The sequence below is a fragment of the Perognathus longimembris genome, chromosome 23, assembly GCF_023159225.1.
Source record: "Perognathus longimembris pacificus isolate PPM17 chromosome 23, ASM2315922v1, whole genome shotgun sequence".
NCBI lineage: Eukaryota > Metazoa > Chordata > Mammalia > Rodentia > Heteromyidae > Perognathus > Perognathus longimembris.
Genome location: NC_063183.1, coordinates 1,891,016 through 1,906,995, shown reverse-complemented (window position 1 = coordinate 1,906,995; position 15,980 = coordinate 1,891,016). Strand labels below are relative to the sequence as shown.

The following is a 15,980-nucleotide window of genomic DNA, read 5'->3' as shown; positions in this document are numbered from 1 at the left end:
TTCTCCCCCCTCCTTTTCGCGTCCCCCCTCTCCCCCCCATATGTCATAGTGTCCTTTCTCACTTCTATGTTTCCCGTGGACCTTGAGTGTGTCTATTTAGATTCTACCTAAGACTTATTTGCAAAAGATCTCTCTACTGAAACAGTGAAACTCCTTTGTTTGGTAAGAATGCAAATCCCAAAAGAACATTTCATAAAAGGAGTCATTACCCATATAACTAGAATAAAAACACAAGCTGTGAGCTGGACATCACACATATAATTGCCTAAGTTGTCTGGACTCACCAACCCGTTCAGAAACAAAGCCTCACACTATACCAGTTCTAAAATCACCCTGACACTTTCTTTCATGCTTTACAATTTAGCTCTGCTAAATGCAATGTGCAAGAAAAGTAGCAGAATCCTTTAGTGTTATCTTAATAACCCCTAAATATGACAGCATGATTTTGTGTTACTAGGTCTACTGGGGGAGTGAAAGAAGGGAAGGAGGGAGGGGAGGAGGAGGAGGCAACAAATGTCCCAGCTCCAGTTTTTGTTTTTTTTTTCAAGAGCTAAAAATATTGCAGGATAAATAGAGAACCACAAGTAATCCTTTAGAAGTTTGCCAGCATAGTGATCCATTTTATAGCCAATTATTCATTCCCACCCCTCAGTATTCCCTTCACCTACAGTGAACCGCAGTTAAAAGACACAATCCTTCCTTAATTCTGAGAAGCTCTCCTGACAGCCTAGTTTACATTAATTAAAGGTTTGGTCTCACAGGTCTGGATGATGGAGACAGAAAGGAGAACTCAGGGAAGGGATGGCCCAACCTGGGCCAATGTCTACACTGGTCCCTGGCCTGGGATACCCTTTTGAAAGACACCGCCTCTTTTTTTTTGGTGGGGGGGGGGGGGGAGAAGCACCTCGCCTTCCCTTTGCCTACAGCTCCAGGGCAGTATAGCAGGCGCTGCTGCTGAGCTGCCTGCGACTCTAATGTGTTATTTAATTTTGTAACTACTATTAAGATCTCCACAGCGGGTTTTTTTTTTTTTTGGTGATACACTGGAATGAAAGATGCTCCATAAAATCAAGTTTATTATTAGTATTATCATAGCTCCCGGGCCTAAAATAAAGCAAAATTATAACCACAGACACTCCAAAGGGATAATCGGAAGACACAAGCATTTCCAACACTGCTAAGCAGGCAGGGTTGGATAAGCTGAGGGCTCCGATTCCTCCCCCAACCTCACTCCCCGTATCAACCATCAAACTCAGCACCGGCCGCCCACCTAGCCCTGCTGCCTCTCACCTCGCCGGAGCGGGATGGAACACCTCTGGGTCTCCCCATTCCCAGCCGCAGCCTCTCCGCCTGCTTTCTAGATCCCTCCAAATGGGTTTCCCTCAGTCTCTCCCCCACTTTCCCTTACAAGATCCAGAACGAAGCTGGTTCCTTCACCGTCTCTCAGGGAGGCCGGCTGCCCTCGTCCCCTCCCCGGGAGTCCCGGGCCCGTGTCTTCGCACACTCTGAGGGTCTCCGCATTGCCCAGGGGTCTTCACAGACCCAGGAGGTCTCGTACCTGGGTTTCCGCACAGCCCGGGGATCCCGGGCCCAGGTCTCCTCACAGCCCCAAGGTGTCCCGGCCCGGGGGTCTCCACACAGCCCGGGGGTCCCGGGCCCAGGAGTCTCTACATAGCCCAAGGTGTGCCGGGCCCAGGGATCTCTGCACAGCCCGGGGGTCCCGGGCCTAGGGATCTGCACACAGCGCGGGGTCCCGGACCCGGGGGTTTCCGCACAGCCCAGGGGTCTGCACACAGCGCGGGGCCCCAAGCCCAGGGATCTCCGCATAGCCTGGGGGTCTCCACACAGCCCGAGGGTCCTGGCCCAGGGATCTCCACACAGCCCGGAGTCCCGGGCCTAGGGGTCTCCGCACAGCCCGGGGTCCCGGCCCAAGGATCTCCGCACAGCCCGGGGGTCCCGGCCCAAGGATCTCCGCACAGCCCAGGGGTCCCGGCCCAAGGATCTCCGCACAGCCCGGGGGTCCCGGCCCAGGTCTCCGCACAGCCGGGGTGTCCAGGGCCCTGGGGTCTCCACACAGCGCGGGGCCCCGGGCCCGGGTCTCCGCACACGCCGGGGGTCCCGCGGACACCGCCGCCCCGAGGTCGCGCGTCCCTTCCTCCCGGGCCCGCCCCGCGCGGCCGCCGCTCACCCGCGGACTCGCCGGTGTTGATCCAGTCGGGGTTGGCGATGCTGGCGATGGCGAAGATATCAGCGGCCAGAAAGAGACATCCTGAGATGATGGTCAGTTTATCCATCTCCCCGCCCCGTCCCCCCACCCCCCGAGCCCCGGGCAGGCCGCGGCCTCACGCCTCCCGCCCCATGGGCCACCGCCGGGGCCCGGAGCACCCGCGCCGCCGCCGCCGCCTCGAGCCCCCCTCAGGCCCCCGCGCGCCGCTCGCGCCCTCCGCGCGCGCCCCGGGACCAGCCACTGCTGCCGCCGCCGCCGCCGCCGCCGCCGCCGCCGCCGCTGCTGCCCGCCCCGGAACTGTTTGGCTCGCCCGCAACCTCACCCGGAAGTGAAGCTGCGGCGCCGGCGGGCGAGACCGGCGGGGCTCAGTCGCCGCGGCTCCTGCCTGCCGTCGCCGCGGCACCTTCCCGGATCCTCGCTGCTTTCCGCCTCCGCTAGCCCCGACGTGCCTGGCTCCAGCCCCGCGCCGCCGCCTCCTGACCTTCCCAGTCACAATAATGTCGGCGTCGTGCGTGACCGGCCGCGGTTTGCCTCGGGGAAGGACACGGGAATGAGAGCGCGCCGGCTGTCTCCCCGCGCGGCCCCACTTGGGAAACAACCCTGACACCCAGCCTGTCTGCGCTTGGTGCTCACGATCTGGGGGGGGGGGGGGGGGCGGGAATACAGAAACACGCCTACAACCTGCCTGTGATGTAGAAATCCTGTAGCCGGGTGCTGCTACTCAGGAAGCCGAGATCTGAGGACTGTGGTTCTAGACCAGCCTGGTCAGGAAAAGTCCATGAGCCAAAAGGACGGACGTGAAGGTGTGACTCAAGTGGGAGATCACCAGCCTTGAATGAAAAAGCTCAGGGACAGTGCCCAGGCCCCCAGTTGTAAAGTCCATTTAGTGCTGGGCCGTGAACCACATAGAGGTTAGAGGTGATGGGGGATGGTGTTACTTAATGACGGTCTTGGAAAGGTGCATCTTCCTTAAGACCACTGGCCGGTAATCTTGCTACTCAAGAGGCTGAGATCTGATCTTCTTGGTTCAAAGCCAGCCTGAGCAAGAGAGTTTGTGGCACTCTTCAACTCCAAGTAATCGGCAAAAAAGCTGGAAGAGGAGAGCTGTGGTTCTAGTGATAGAGTGGCTAGCCTTGAGCAAAAAAGCTAAAGCATAGTGCCCAGTTCAAACCTCAGTACCTGCACACAAAAAAGGGAAGGGGGCATTGATAAAGAGCTGGTGTAATATTACCCCAGATTCTGGAAACAGCAAATGCAGAGGCCCTTAGGACAGGATGCAATGTAGAGATCAGTACATTCTAAGAGCTACAAAGACCAGTGCTGGGTGGCTTATGCCTTTAATCCTAGCTACTCAGGAGGTTGAGATCTGAGACTCGCCTTTCAAAGCCAGCCCAGACAGAAAAGTCCATGAGACTCATCTCTAATCACAGAAAAAGTTGGAAGTGGTGCTGTGACTCAACTAGCCTTGAGCAAAAGGAGCTCAGGGACAGTGCCTGGGCCTGGTGTTAAAGCCCCAGGAAAGGGGGGGGGGGGGAGACAAGGGTGGGGAGCCCTACAAAGTGATCTGTTGCGCTGGAGAGTAAAATGAGAAGAGACAGGCCCAGCTTCAGGGCCTTGAGAGCTATGATAAGCCTTTGTGTTTTGTTCCAAGTGCCAGGACTGGAAGTTCATAAACTTGATAGTGATTTTATTCAGTCATAGCATAGATTGTAGCAGGAAGCAGCTAAGTAGTGAAAATGAACAGGTAAGAGACTAAGTTGTTCAGTACAGAGAACTGTGGGAAAAAAAAGGAGTTGAGCAGACTCAGCAATGACTGAATGCTGAGTTTGGAGCTTCAACAACCAACCAGGTCTGTGGTGATACAGAAGCAGAGTAGATGGGAGAAAATGAAGCATGAGAATAGCAGCTAATAATTGAGAGACAAACACTGTATTAGTGAGTAGCTCTTTTAGAATCACAGAACCACTGATCTTTGCTTTAAGCCTTACATTCCTCATAAGTCAATATTGGTTTCAAAAAGAGAGATGTTTCCCTTTGTCCTTGCTTGCTTGCCTAAAATAAGAAGTGTGCTCTGAAAACTGAGCAAGGATATCTTAAAGACAATCTTGATAAACAAGAAAATGAACTACTTGGCACAAAATGTGCTTAGAAGTTTTTACTAATTTAAAGGATGAACACCTGTGAGTATGTGGCAAAAATCCATCCTTTCTTTGAAGGTATGCCCAGATACTAGTGACCAAGGTTTAACAAGCAGGTCAGTCTTAAATCCTTGGAGCCCAATTGATACATGCGAAACAGCAAGAGTAAATGTACTAAGAGTGTGACCAAGAAGACATAGGTTGTGTATCGTTGATCTTTTGTGTGTGTGTGTGCATGCGTGTGCACGCACACGCATGCACTCTCATGCTGCTCCTGTGGCTTGAACTCAGGGCACTGACCCTGAGTTTTTTGTTCAAGGCTAGCGCTCTGCCACTTGAGCCACAGTTCTAGTTCCAGCTTTTTGGTAGTTGACTAGAGATAAGAGTGTCAACAACATTCCTACCTGGAGTGGCTTCAAACTACAATCCTCAGATCTTAACCATCTTCTTCTTTTTTTTTTTTTGCCAATCCCAGGGCTTGAACTCAGGACCTAATGTCCCTGGCTTCTTTTTGCTAAAGGCTAGCACTCTACCTCTTGAACCATAGCACCACTTCTGGCTTTTTCTGTTTATGTGTTACTGAGGAATTGAATCCAGGTCTTCATGCATGCTAGGCAAGCACTCTACTGCTAAGCCACACAATCTTAACCTGAATAAGATTATAGAAGATTATAGATGTGAGACTTGAACTCAGGCCTTAAAAGTTTTACTTCTAAGTAAAACTTTTTTTTTAGGGACATTGTTCCTGAGCTTTTTTGCTCAAGACTAGCTCTCTACCACTTTGAGTCACGACACTATTCCTGATTTTTCTGGGTGTTAATTGGAGATAAGAGTTTCAAGAACTTTTCTACCTGGGCTGGCTGATTCTCAGATCTCTGCCTCCTGAGTAGCTAGGATTACAGGTGTGAGCCACTAGTGGCCAGCTATCTTTCTTTTTTCTTTTATGCCAGTCCTGGAGCTTGAACTCAGGGCCTGGGCACTGTCCCTGAGTTTCTTTTGCTCAAGGCTAGTGCTCTATCACTTGAGCCACATTGCTACTTCTAGCTTTTTCTGTTTATGTGGTACTGAGGAATCGAACCCAGGGCAGCTTTATGCATGCTAGGCAAGCACTCCACCAGTAAGCCACATTCTCAGCCCATATCTATCTTTCCTGGTCTCCACTCTGATGTATCTTCAAATTCTTTTGTACGACATCAAGAACAAGAACTTGTTATTCAAGGACCAGCAGAGACCTCTTCCCTTCTGGATATTTTATCTTTGGAGCATCACTAGTCACCAATTTGTCGATAATAGTATTCACTGAGTTAGGATGTGGGGAGAATGTTAGGATGGAAGGTATGAACAGGAGGAAATAAGGCATTTTCATAATTCCTTACCAGTACAGATGACGCAGCCATCTACAATTTCACTATCTAGTGGAGGCTTTCTTTTTTTCCCCCATAGCTTATGGACTAAGTCACTATTGATCTAACTTTAGATACATCTCTTTTCCTGGGTTAGTGCTCCATGCAGCAAATGGGAGATGAAACAACTCAGTTTCTCCATAAGTGCCACCTGATTCATCTCTAGAAAGAGCTAGAAGGGTGTCATCTGTCTCTATTTTTGGAATTTTGCATGTCCATAAAACTCAGCAGGTTTCAAATTCCACCAAATCCAACATCTTTGCAGAAATATAGAGGTATCTGTGACATTACATGGATTTGAGGAAAGATTTGACTGCTGGTCTAAATATTTTTCTGTCCAAACATTGATCTCTTGGGAAAAGGATTTTTAAAAATTATCTAATTTATTTTTCCTCTACCACAGAAATTGACACAAGATAATACTAATGATCCAAATACATGGCTGGCCCAGGGCCCAGCTCTTTTCAGCTAGCCCCCTGCCAAGTGTACACACAGAAGTGCTTGCTGGCCTGGGGGCCAAGCATGGGCTAGTTCACCCAGTGCAAGCAAGCTAGCCCAGGCCACACCTGGGCCACCTGCTATTGGGCCTGAGCAGGCTAAGCTTGGGCCAAAGCCCTGACCATCTCTGAATCCAAATGGGTAAATCACAATGAAAGATTACAAGGTTCATGAACAATGAAGACAACAAACCAAATCCAAAAGCTAATAATTCAGGGAAGAACTACAGTGAGAGTGAAGAAGAGATGGAGGACAAAAGAACCATTAAATAAAAAATGACAGAAATGGCCAATGAAAGAAAAGGGAGATGCAAAAACAATTTCAAGAGTACAAAGAAGAAATGACACGATCCACAGCTCCCAAAAAGATAAGGAGATAAAAATAGTAGCGCTATACACCTCATTAAAACATGAAATTAACACTATGGGAACTGATCTTGGAAGCATAAAAGGTTCAATTCCCACACTGCAAACCACAATAGAATGCCTAAGTAATAGAATAAATGAAATGGAAAACAGTATATCAGGAGTGAGGAGCTAGAACAAAATGTCAAAGCCATGGGAAAAAACACTCAAAACCTAGGGAAATCCAAGATTGGCAGACTCAGCCAAGAGATCAAGTTTATACATAGTTGAATCGAGGAGGGGAAGAATTCAATACTAAAGGCATCAAAAACCTATTTAGTAAAATAATACAGAGAACTTCCCCAATCTTAAGAGAGAAAATCTCACCCACCTGACAGAAGCATACAGAAGGAAGCCCCAGTAGACAGGATCCAAGAAGAAACAATTCTAGACACATCATAGTAAAAAAAAAAAAAAAAAAAAAAAAAGACTTGAAAAGCAAGGAATTGATGTTAAATGCTGCAAAATCAAAGAAGGAGCTATATTACAATGGAAAGAAAATCAGAATCTCGGCAGATCTCTCCATACAAACTCTCATCACAAGGAGAGCCTGGAATGGTGTAATCCAAGCCCTGAAGATCAACAACTTGCCAACCTAAACTGGTATGCCCAGGTAATCTATCATTTACATTTGACAGTGAAATTAAAACCTTTCATGCCAATAAAAATTAAAGGAATTTGTGAACACTAAATCAGCATTACAAAGAATACTAAAGGGGAGTATACAATCTGAAGAAAACAATCAAAATCAAGGAAATGCATGAGACAATTTAGTAAGCATGGGAAGGTGAAAGAAGCAAAATACAGGAAATCAGGAAAAAGGCAGGAAACATGACATGTCTTTCTATAATAACTCTAAACATTAACAAACTCAATTCCCCAATCAAAAGACAAAGAACAGCAGATTGGATCAAAAAACAAGATCCATCTCTTAGTTATCTCCAAGAGACTCACCTCACAGTCAAAGATAAAAACAAACTCTGAATGAAAGGATGGAAAAAGATCTTTCACGCAAATGCACCCAGCAAGAGGCAGGAGTAGCCATATTGGTATCCGATAAAATAGACTTTTCATTAAAATCAGCAGGAAGAGACAAGGAAGGTCATTACATAGTAATAAAGGGAATGGTCCATGAAGAGGAAATCACAGTGGTCAATATCTATGCACCAAACAACGGAGCACCTAAATATGTTAAACCAGCACTTTGGGCCTTACAGAACAAAATGGATTAAAATACTATAATAGTGGGAGATTTTAATACCCTGTTCTCACCAAAGGACAGGTCAAACAAAAAGTAAGCAAGGAAGCCTCTGAACTAAATGGCACTCTATCCCAAATGGACTAATACATCTACAGAGTATTCCACCCAACAATGACCCAGTTCACATTCTTCTCAGCAGCCCATTGAACAGTCTCCAAAATAGATCATATCAGAACACACAAAGAACCTAAGAAAACACTAGGGGATTGGCATAATTCCTTGCATCCTATCTGACCACAGTGGAATCAACCTAGTCCTGAACAACAAAGCATACTGCAGAAATCACTCAAATCCAGGGAGGCTGAATAACACATTAGTTAATAACACCTGGGTCACAGAAGAAATTAGAAAGTTCTTACATCGATGAAAATGAAAACACACCACAATGGAACCTCTGGGATACAGCAAGAACAGTGCCAAAGGGAAAGTTCATAGCTCTAAGCACACACATAAAAAAGAAACAAGCAGACCAAATGCATATTATATTACAGCACTAAGTCTTCACTTTTTCTTTTGTTTTTAAATACAGGAGAAGTTTGATGGTTTCCTATTGAGAGGGCATAACACATGCATGAGCACCTGTCTTGCAGCTTGAACTTGGGGCCAGGGTACTGTCTCTTCACTTTTTTGCCAAAGGCTAGCCATCTACCACTTGAGCCACAGCTCCAACTTTTGACTTGTGTGTGTGTGTGTGTGTGTGTGTGTGTGTGTGTGCCACTCCTGGGCTTGGACTCAGGGCCTGAGCACTGCCCCTGGCTTCTTTTTGCTCAAGGCTAGCACTCTGCCACTTGAGCCACAGCGCCACTTCTGGCCTTTTTCTGTATATGTGGTGCTGGGGAATCGAACCCAGGGCTTCATGTATAGGAGGCAAGCACTCTTGCCACTAGGCCATATTCCCAGCCCTCCAACTTTTGACTTTTTGCTGGTTAATTAGAGACAAGTCTCACTGACTTCCCTGCAAGAGCTGGCTTCAAACTTTAATTGTCAGATCTCAGCCTCTCAGTAGCTAGGATTACAGACGTGAGCCACTAATACCCAGCTCTATTTTTTACTACTTGTCTGATTTTCTTTCCTCTCTCTCTCTCTCTCTCTCTCTCTCTCTCTCTCTCTCTCTCTCTCTCTCTCTCTCTCTCCACTCCCACTCCTGGGGCTTGAACTCAGGGCCTGAGCACTGTCCCTGGCTTCCTTTTGCTCAATGCTAGCACTCTACCATTTGAGCCACAGCGCCACTGCTGGCTTTTTCTGTGTATGTGGTGCTGAGGAATTGAACCCAGGGATTCATGCATGCTAGGCAAGTACTCTATTGCTAAGCCACATCCCCAGCCCCCTTGTCTGTTGTTTTGATTGTCCACAATAGAAGAAACTTCCAATGCTACAAAACTAAATTCCTGAACAATATCCACTGATGTTCAGTATTGGCTAGCTGGTGAAAATCTTGGGGTCAAATGTTAGATCAGTTTGCAACTCTTCAATTTCAACTGAGTGGAATAATAAGGACTTCACTCTTGTGTTTAACCATTACAAGTACAAGACAAGTGTCAGTAGCTCATGTCTTTAATCCTAGTTACTCAGGAGGCTTGGATCTGAGGATTGTGGTTCAAAGCCAGCTGGGGCAGGAAAGTCTGAGAGACTCTTATCTCCAGTTAATTATAGAAAAAGCTGAAAGTGGCACTGTGGCTCAAGTGGTAAAGCACTAGCCTTGAGAGAAAAAAAAAAAGGAGCCCAAGGAAAGCACTCAGGCCCAGAGTTCAAGCCCCAGTACTGACCAAAGAAAAAAAAATTACAGGTACAAATTATTTAAACTGTAGCAGCACTTGCCAGCCCCTCCTGCATCTGTACCTCTAAAGTAGGTTCTACTAAAGTAGATCTCATATTAAAGCACAGTATAATCCTATCTGATTAGGAAACTGAGATCTGAGAATCCAGGAGACTTATCTCTAACCAGCCAGAAGCCAAAGCTGGAGATGTGGCCCCCGTAGTAGAATGCCAGCTATGAAGGAAATAAGCAAGAGTGTGAGGCCCTGAGTTCAAGCCCCAGTGCTAACATGAGAAAAAAAACTAGTATTGAGTTAAAATAGCTTAAAACATTTTTAAAATCAGTTTAATGGAATTACATAATTATGAGCAGTAGTTACCTCTTACCTTTGTACCAATTGGTAGGGGGTGGAGTTAGCAGGAGCCCAGCCACTGTTTTCAGATTTCCCCTAATTCCTGTTAGCCCGTCACATGGTATTCTCCCCTTCCAGCAGAGCTGGTGATTCAGAGCCCCAAGCCTCTGAGATCCACAGGATGAAGCCATTTCCCATCTATCTCAGTGTAGATTTTAGGAGAAGGAAACCCCAGGGATTTAGGAGAGGGATGTGGTGTCACACACACAAAAAATCAAATTCTGTTCTAGTCCTAACCCTGCTATTGACTTCAACTTCAGAAATGTAGTCAGATACCAGAGTTCCATACTTGTAAGCCTAGCTACTCAGGAGACTAAGATCTGAGGATTGCTGTTCAAATTCTGCCTTGGCAGACAAATCCAAAAGACTTATCTTCGAGTAACCACCACCACCAACAACAACAAAAAAAAAAAAGCCCAGAAGTCGAGGTGTAGTTCAAGTAACTGAGTGCCAGCCTTGAGCAGAAAAGTAAAATGAGAGTGAGCAGCCCTACTTCCATCACACACACACACACACACACACACACACACACACACACGGAAATTCCTGCCTGGTGCTGGTGGCTCACACTTGTAATCCTAACTACTCAGGGGACTGAGATCTGAGAATTGTAGTTCAAAGCTAGCCTGGGCAGGAAAGTCCTTGAGACTCTTTCATCAATTACCATAAAACTGAAATTAGAGCTGTGTGTCTCAAATGGTAGAGCTCTAGCTTTGAGCAGGAAAACTCAGTAGCAGTACCCAGGCCCTAGTTCAGGCCCTAGGACCAACACAGAAAAAAGAAAAGAAAGTTCCTATCATTCTCTAGGTCTCTTTCCCCAGCTGAGTGAATGAGCTCCCAGCATCACTGGATCTTAGTGATAAAAGCATCCTATCCCTTCAGTCTAAGAAAACATCTGGGACTTTTCTATCTAGAGATAAGCCACAGGGCTCTTTATGGCAGAAAGTCCTGGAGGACACAGAAAAAAACTTCAGGAGGAAGCTAGACTGGCAGCCTGAAGAAATAAATAGCCATACTATGACTGGTGCAGTGCCTTAAGTACAGCTGGCTTTATTGTGATGGATTGCTAGGCCTCAGCCCAGAAGAAGCTGAGTCCAGATGGCTCCTCAGGGAAGGCTATGAAGGCACAGCACTGCTTTTCACTTAGTCTATCTTTGTCTTGATAAGATCATGAACACATTTCCTCTCTGGAGGCCAAAACTGTAGCAGATGCGCCTGTGGGTTCTGGGCTTAGAGAAGACAAAAATGGTAAACAGCCAAGTGCTGCTGGCTCACACCTGTAATCCTAGTCAGGAAGCTGAGATGTGAGGATCACGGTTCAATTCAGCCCAGGTAGGGAAGTCCCTGAGATTCTCATCTCCATATGAACCACCAAAATACTGAAAGTGGAGGTATGGCTCTGAAAGTAGAGGTAGAGTGCCCAGGCTCTGAGTTCAAGCCCCAGTACTGATACATCAACAACAAAAAGAAAGAAATGGCTTGCACCCAAAGCTCAAGTCATGGTGATAGGTTATTTTCTACAGCTGACTGAGAGATAGGAGCGTATTGATGAGTCTGCAGGAAGACTCTCAGGATCTGCTCTGTGTGGGGAAGGGGGCAGCATTAGGACTCAGAAGGAGTTTTGAAGTCTCAAGCTGGGATGGCCAATTTGAGTTATTCAGAATTGAGGTAAATGTGGGGCTGAGCCTTTCTTCACATTCCTAGCACAGGATGCCTAGCTACCCCAGGAATGGGGTGTGCCCTAGGGTGGAGGAAGGGGAGGATCTGAGGCAGCTCTGGTCAGTCAAGGGCAAGTCCAGAAGAATACCGACAGCTGAGGTCTGTGAACCTACAAAACTCCCATGGGCTAGAGGGCAGCCCGTTAGCCCAGAAAGGGACCTAGGCTGCAGTGCAGCATTTGCCATGGCACACCATATTTGCCATATTTGCCTAGTGATTTGAGATACCTGTTACTTCACCCATACTTGAGCTATGGCCTACCCAGATCTGAAAAGCACTGCCTTACTACAGTGAAAAGCAAATCTAAGGTTGGTATAGGGGGGCATGCCTGTAATCCCAGCATTCCAGAGGCTGAGGCAGGAGAATTGAAACTTCAAAGCCATTCTGTGTTGCATAGTGAAAACTTTTGTCAAAAAACCAAACCAGCTGGGTGCTGGTGGCTCCTGCTTGTAATCCTTGCTACTCAGGGGGCTGAGATCTGAGGAGAGACTTATCCCCAGTTAAACACCAAAAAGCCAGAAGTGGTGCTGTGGCTCAAATGGTAGAGTGCTAGCCTTGAGCAGAAAAGCTCAGAGAGTGCCCAGACCTTGAATTCATGTCCCAGCACACATGTACACACACACACACACACACACACACACACACACACACACACACACATCCTTAACCAACAACAAAGTAAAAACAAAAGAGCATATTATCATCTTTAACTCTCTACTTCTCAATTTATGATGTTTTTGTGTATATGTCAGCACTGGGGCTTGAACTCAGGGCTTGTGCTCTTGCTTAGATTTTTTTTTGTTTGCTCCAGGCTATTACAGTTCAAAGCCAGCCTCAGCAGGAAACTCCATGAGACCCCAATCTCCAGTTAACCAGCAAAAAGCAGGAAGTAGAGATGTTGTCCAAGTGGTAGAGTGCCAGCCTTGAGCCATAAAGCTAAGAAATGGTGCCCAAGCCCTGAATTCAAGCCCCAGTAGCAGCATAAAAAAGAGAAAACAAATGAAGCCGTGGTACTCACTGGACACTGTATTGAAAATGAACTATACAACTTGTGGGTGGAGATGGGAGGGAAAGAATGGGACAGAGTGAGGGAAGGGGTGACGTCCAAAAAGAAATGCACTCTTTACCTGACTTATGTAACTGTAACTGTAATAACCAGCCCCATGGGAAGTCCCAGCCCTGGCTGACATCACTGCCACGTGGATGGGACCCACAGGAGGGGCAGCCTAGGAAGTCCCATCCCATGATGGAATCACTGCTACAGTGGCACTCCCAAATGGGCCTGGCTGCTGGAGCAGGGTGGGGCATCAGAAGGCCAGAGCATACATATATATAGGCTGCCTGTGTGGAGGAAGGGGAGGACAGGGAAGAGAGAGGAAAGCGGGAGGTACCTGCTGGGGGAGTGGAGCTGAGCTGGGGAGAAGTCTGAAGCCTGAGGCCTGTGGAGAAGCTTGAGGCCTGTGGAGAAGCCTGAGGCCTGAGGAGAGGCCAGGCCTGCCGGAAGGAGGAATAGAAAACTCCTCACTCCTTTGGAACTTTGGAGGGTTGGAGCTTTGGAGATTGAGGCTGTTGGAGGTTTGAAGGTCAGAGCTGGTCTGGGTTCTGAGTTCTGGGTAATTGGCCCAGGATAAAGTAGTCGCAGGCCAGTATTTAGAGGTGGAGGCTGTTCTGGTTCTGGGTTTGGGGTTGTAGATAAAGCTCCTTTCCACCTTTACCTGTGCCTCCATGGATTTTTCTCACTCTCAGATCATTACATTTGGAGGCCCCAGTGAGATAATCCACCTGGACAGCATTGGGCCTTGGCCCCAGGAAACCCCCCTCGTAGATGAGCGCCTGGGCCATCAGGGGGTGCTCAGCCCCGAGGCTTCCTGAGCCTCCCTGGAGCATCTGTGTCCTGAGGACCAGGACAGGAGTCATGTGCAAACCTTCTGGGGTGAGTCTGGGCAGGCTTGCAGGCCTCATCTGGGGAGACTTAGTGGAAGGCTGGACACAGCACTGGAGTCTGAGGCTGGGATCAGACATCACCTATGCCTCCTGGGACTTCCTTGAGAAACCATCTAGGGCCTCCTTCAGAGGTCATCTGGGAGATGTGGGACATGTGGGTTAAGTGTCCATGGCTACTTATCTGTGTTTATTTGTTACTAATTCTATCTGTGTCCTTTATACACCTCCACTTACTCCTTTTTTCCCAGGATAGGAAAACAATGTCCTAAAGTTCTTGTAAGTGAAACTGTAACTGAAAACTCTTCTCTCCCAGTGTTGCAGGATTCCCTGGAAGAGGACCCATGGGTGCACTCTCCCCCTTATACTGAGCCATCAGCAACTCTGATGTTAAGTCCTCCCCATACCAGTAGTGGTTCCTTGTACCCTCCTGAGGTGGTAAAAGGTGGTACATCCCCCTTACTACCCTTGAGAGAGGTACCAACCCATGGGGGAGACCATGGGCAAGTCCCCTTCTAGCGTATGTTCCCTTTACAACCAGTGACATGTATAACTGGAAACAGCAAAATTGGTCCTTTTCTGAAAAACCTCAGGGGTTCTTCTCATTACTGGAGTCTGTATTCTTTTTTTTAAAATTCATTTATTTATTAAACAAAATTTTTTTGACAAGGTGTTGTGCAAAAGGGGTAAAGTTACATAGTAGGGCAGTATGTACATTTCTTGTGCTATCTTACACCGTGTTTTTCTTTCCCTTCCCTAGGTCAGGTAGACATATATACAATACACGATGTACCAAGAACATATACAGTAGCCACGTGGCCTACGCCCAAGAAAATTCGCCTAGGGCTTTAAATGTAATGTCTACAATAGACAGTATGTCGACAATAGTCTTATTTGAACGTACATACATAGCTTTTGAGCTATTGTGATCCACTGAGAGGTCAATTTTTGACCTTTATATGTTGAGTAGTTGTTTGGTTTTAGTTGCATAATGTAGGGTCGCTGACCCAAACCTGTGGGAAATACCATTTGACAAGAAGGTTTTGGTTTCACAGACCTGGCTCTACTGTCTCCCCATCACCCCATCTTAACAGTCATATATCAGGGAGATCATGCCCCTTTGTTTTCTGTGTTCTAGGCTTGTCTCGCTCAACATTATTTGTTCAAGTTCTGACCATTTCCCTGTGAATAACAATATTTCACCATTCCTAACCGCTATGTAGTATTCCATTGTGTATAGGTACCATAGTTTTTGGATCCATTCATCTGTGGAGGGGCATCTGGGTGGATTCCATATTTTAGCTATTGTGAATTGTGCAGCGATAAACATGGAAGTGCAAATGTCTTTTTGATATCTTGGGACCTGCTGTTCAGAATAGATGCCTAGAAGTGGAATGGCTGGGTCATAGGGTAGGTCTATATTGAGCTTTTTGAGAAACCTCCATACTATTCTCCAAAGTGGTTGTACTAATTTGCACTCCCACCAACAATGGAGAAGGGTTCCTCTTTCCCCGCACCCCCTCCAGCATTTGTTGTTGCCTGAGTTCAGAGTATAGGCCATTCTAACTGGAGTGAGGTGGTATCTCAGGGTTGTTTTTATTTGCATTTCCTTTTCTATCAGGGATGTTGAACATTTCCTCATATGTTTCTTTGCCATTTTTATCTCTTCTCTTGTAAAGTCTCTCTTTAGCTCCTTTGCCTATTTCCTAATTGGTTTACTGGGCTTGGAGGGGCTTAGTTTTTTGAGTTCTCTGTAGATGACAGATATTAGGCCTTTGTCTGTTGCTGTGCTGGTAAAGATCCTTTCCCATATGGTTGGCTGTCTTTCTATTTTGGTGGCTATGGCCTTAGCTGTGCAGAAACTTTTTATTTTGTAGTAGTCCCATTTGTCGAGTCTCTCTCCTATTTGTTGAGCCCCTGGGACTATATTCAGGAAGTTCCTTCCTATGCCTATAAGTTCTAGTGTCTTTCCTACTCTGTCCTTCAGTAGTTTCAATGATTCAGGTCTGATATTGAGGTCCTTGATCCATTTTGAGTTGATCTTCATGCATGGTGATAGGCTTGGGTCTACTTTGAGTTTTCTGCATATGGCTGCCCAGTCCTCCCAGCACCAATAGTTGAAGAGGCTATGTTTATTCCATTGTATGTCTTTAGCTCCTTTGTCGAATATCAGCTGACGGTAAGAGTGCGGTTTTATTTCTTTTTTTAAATTTAATTTATT

General features: G+C 46.8%; 1 protein-coding gene across 1 annotated transcript in view; it reads right to left on the bottom strand.

The window, feature by feature from the left end:
- Positions 1–2,307, bottom strand: part of Mosmo (modulator of smoothened) — a 66,036-nt gene extending 63,729 nt beyond the window's left edge. Inside the window, exon 1 of the mRNA XM_048332403.1 lies at positions 2,189–2,307. Coding sequence (XP_048188360.1) covers positions 2,189–2,294 — 106 coding nt within the window. The 5' untranslated portion in view covers positions 2,295–2,307. The remainder of the gene's footprint in view (positions 1–2,188) is intronic.
- Between the last annotated feature and the right edge of the window lie 13,673 nt (positions 2,308–15,980).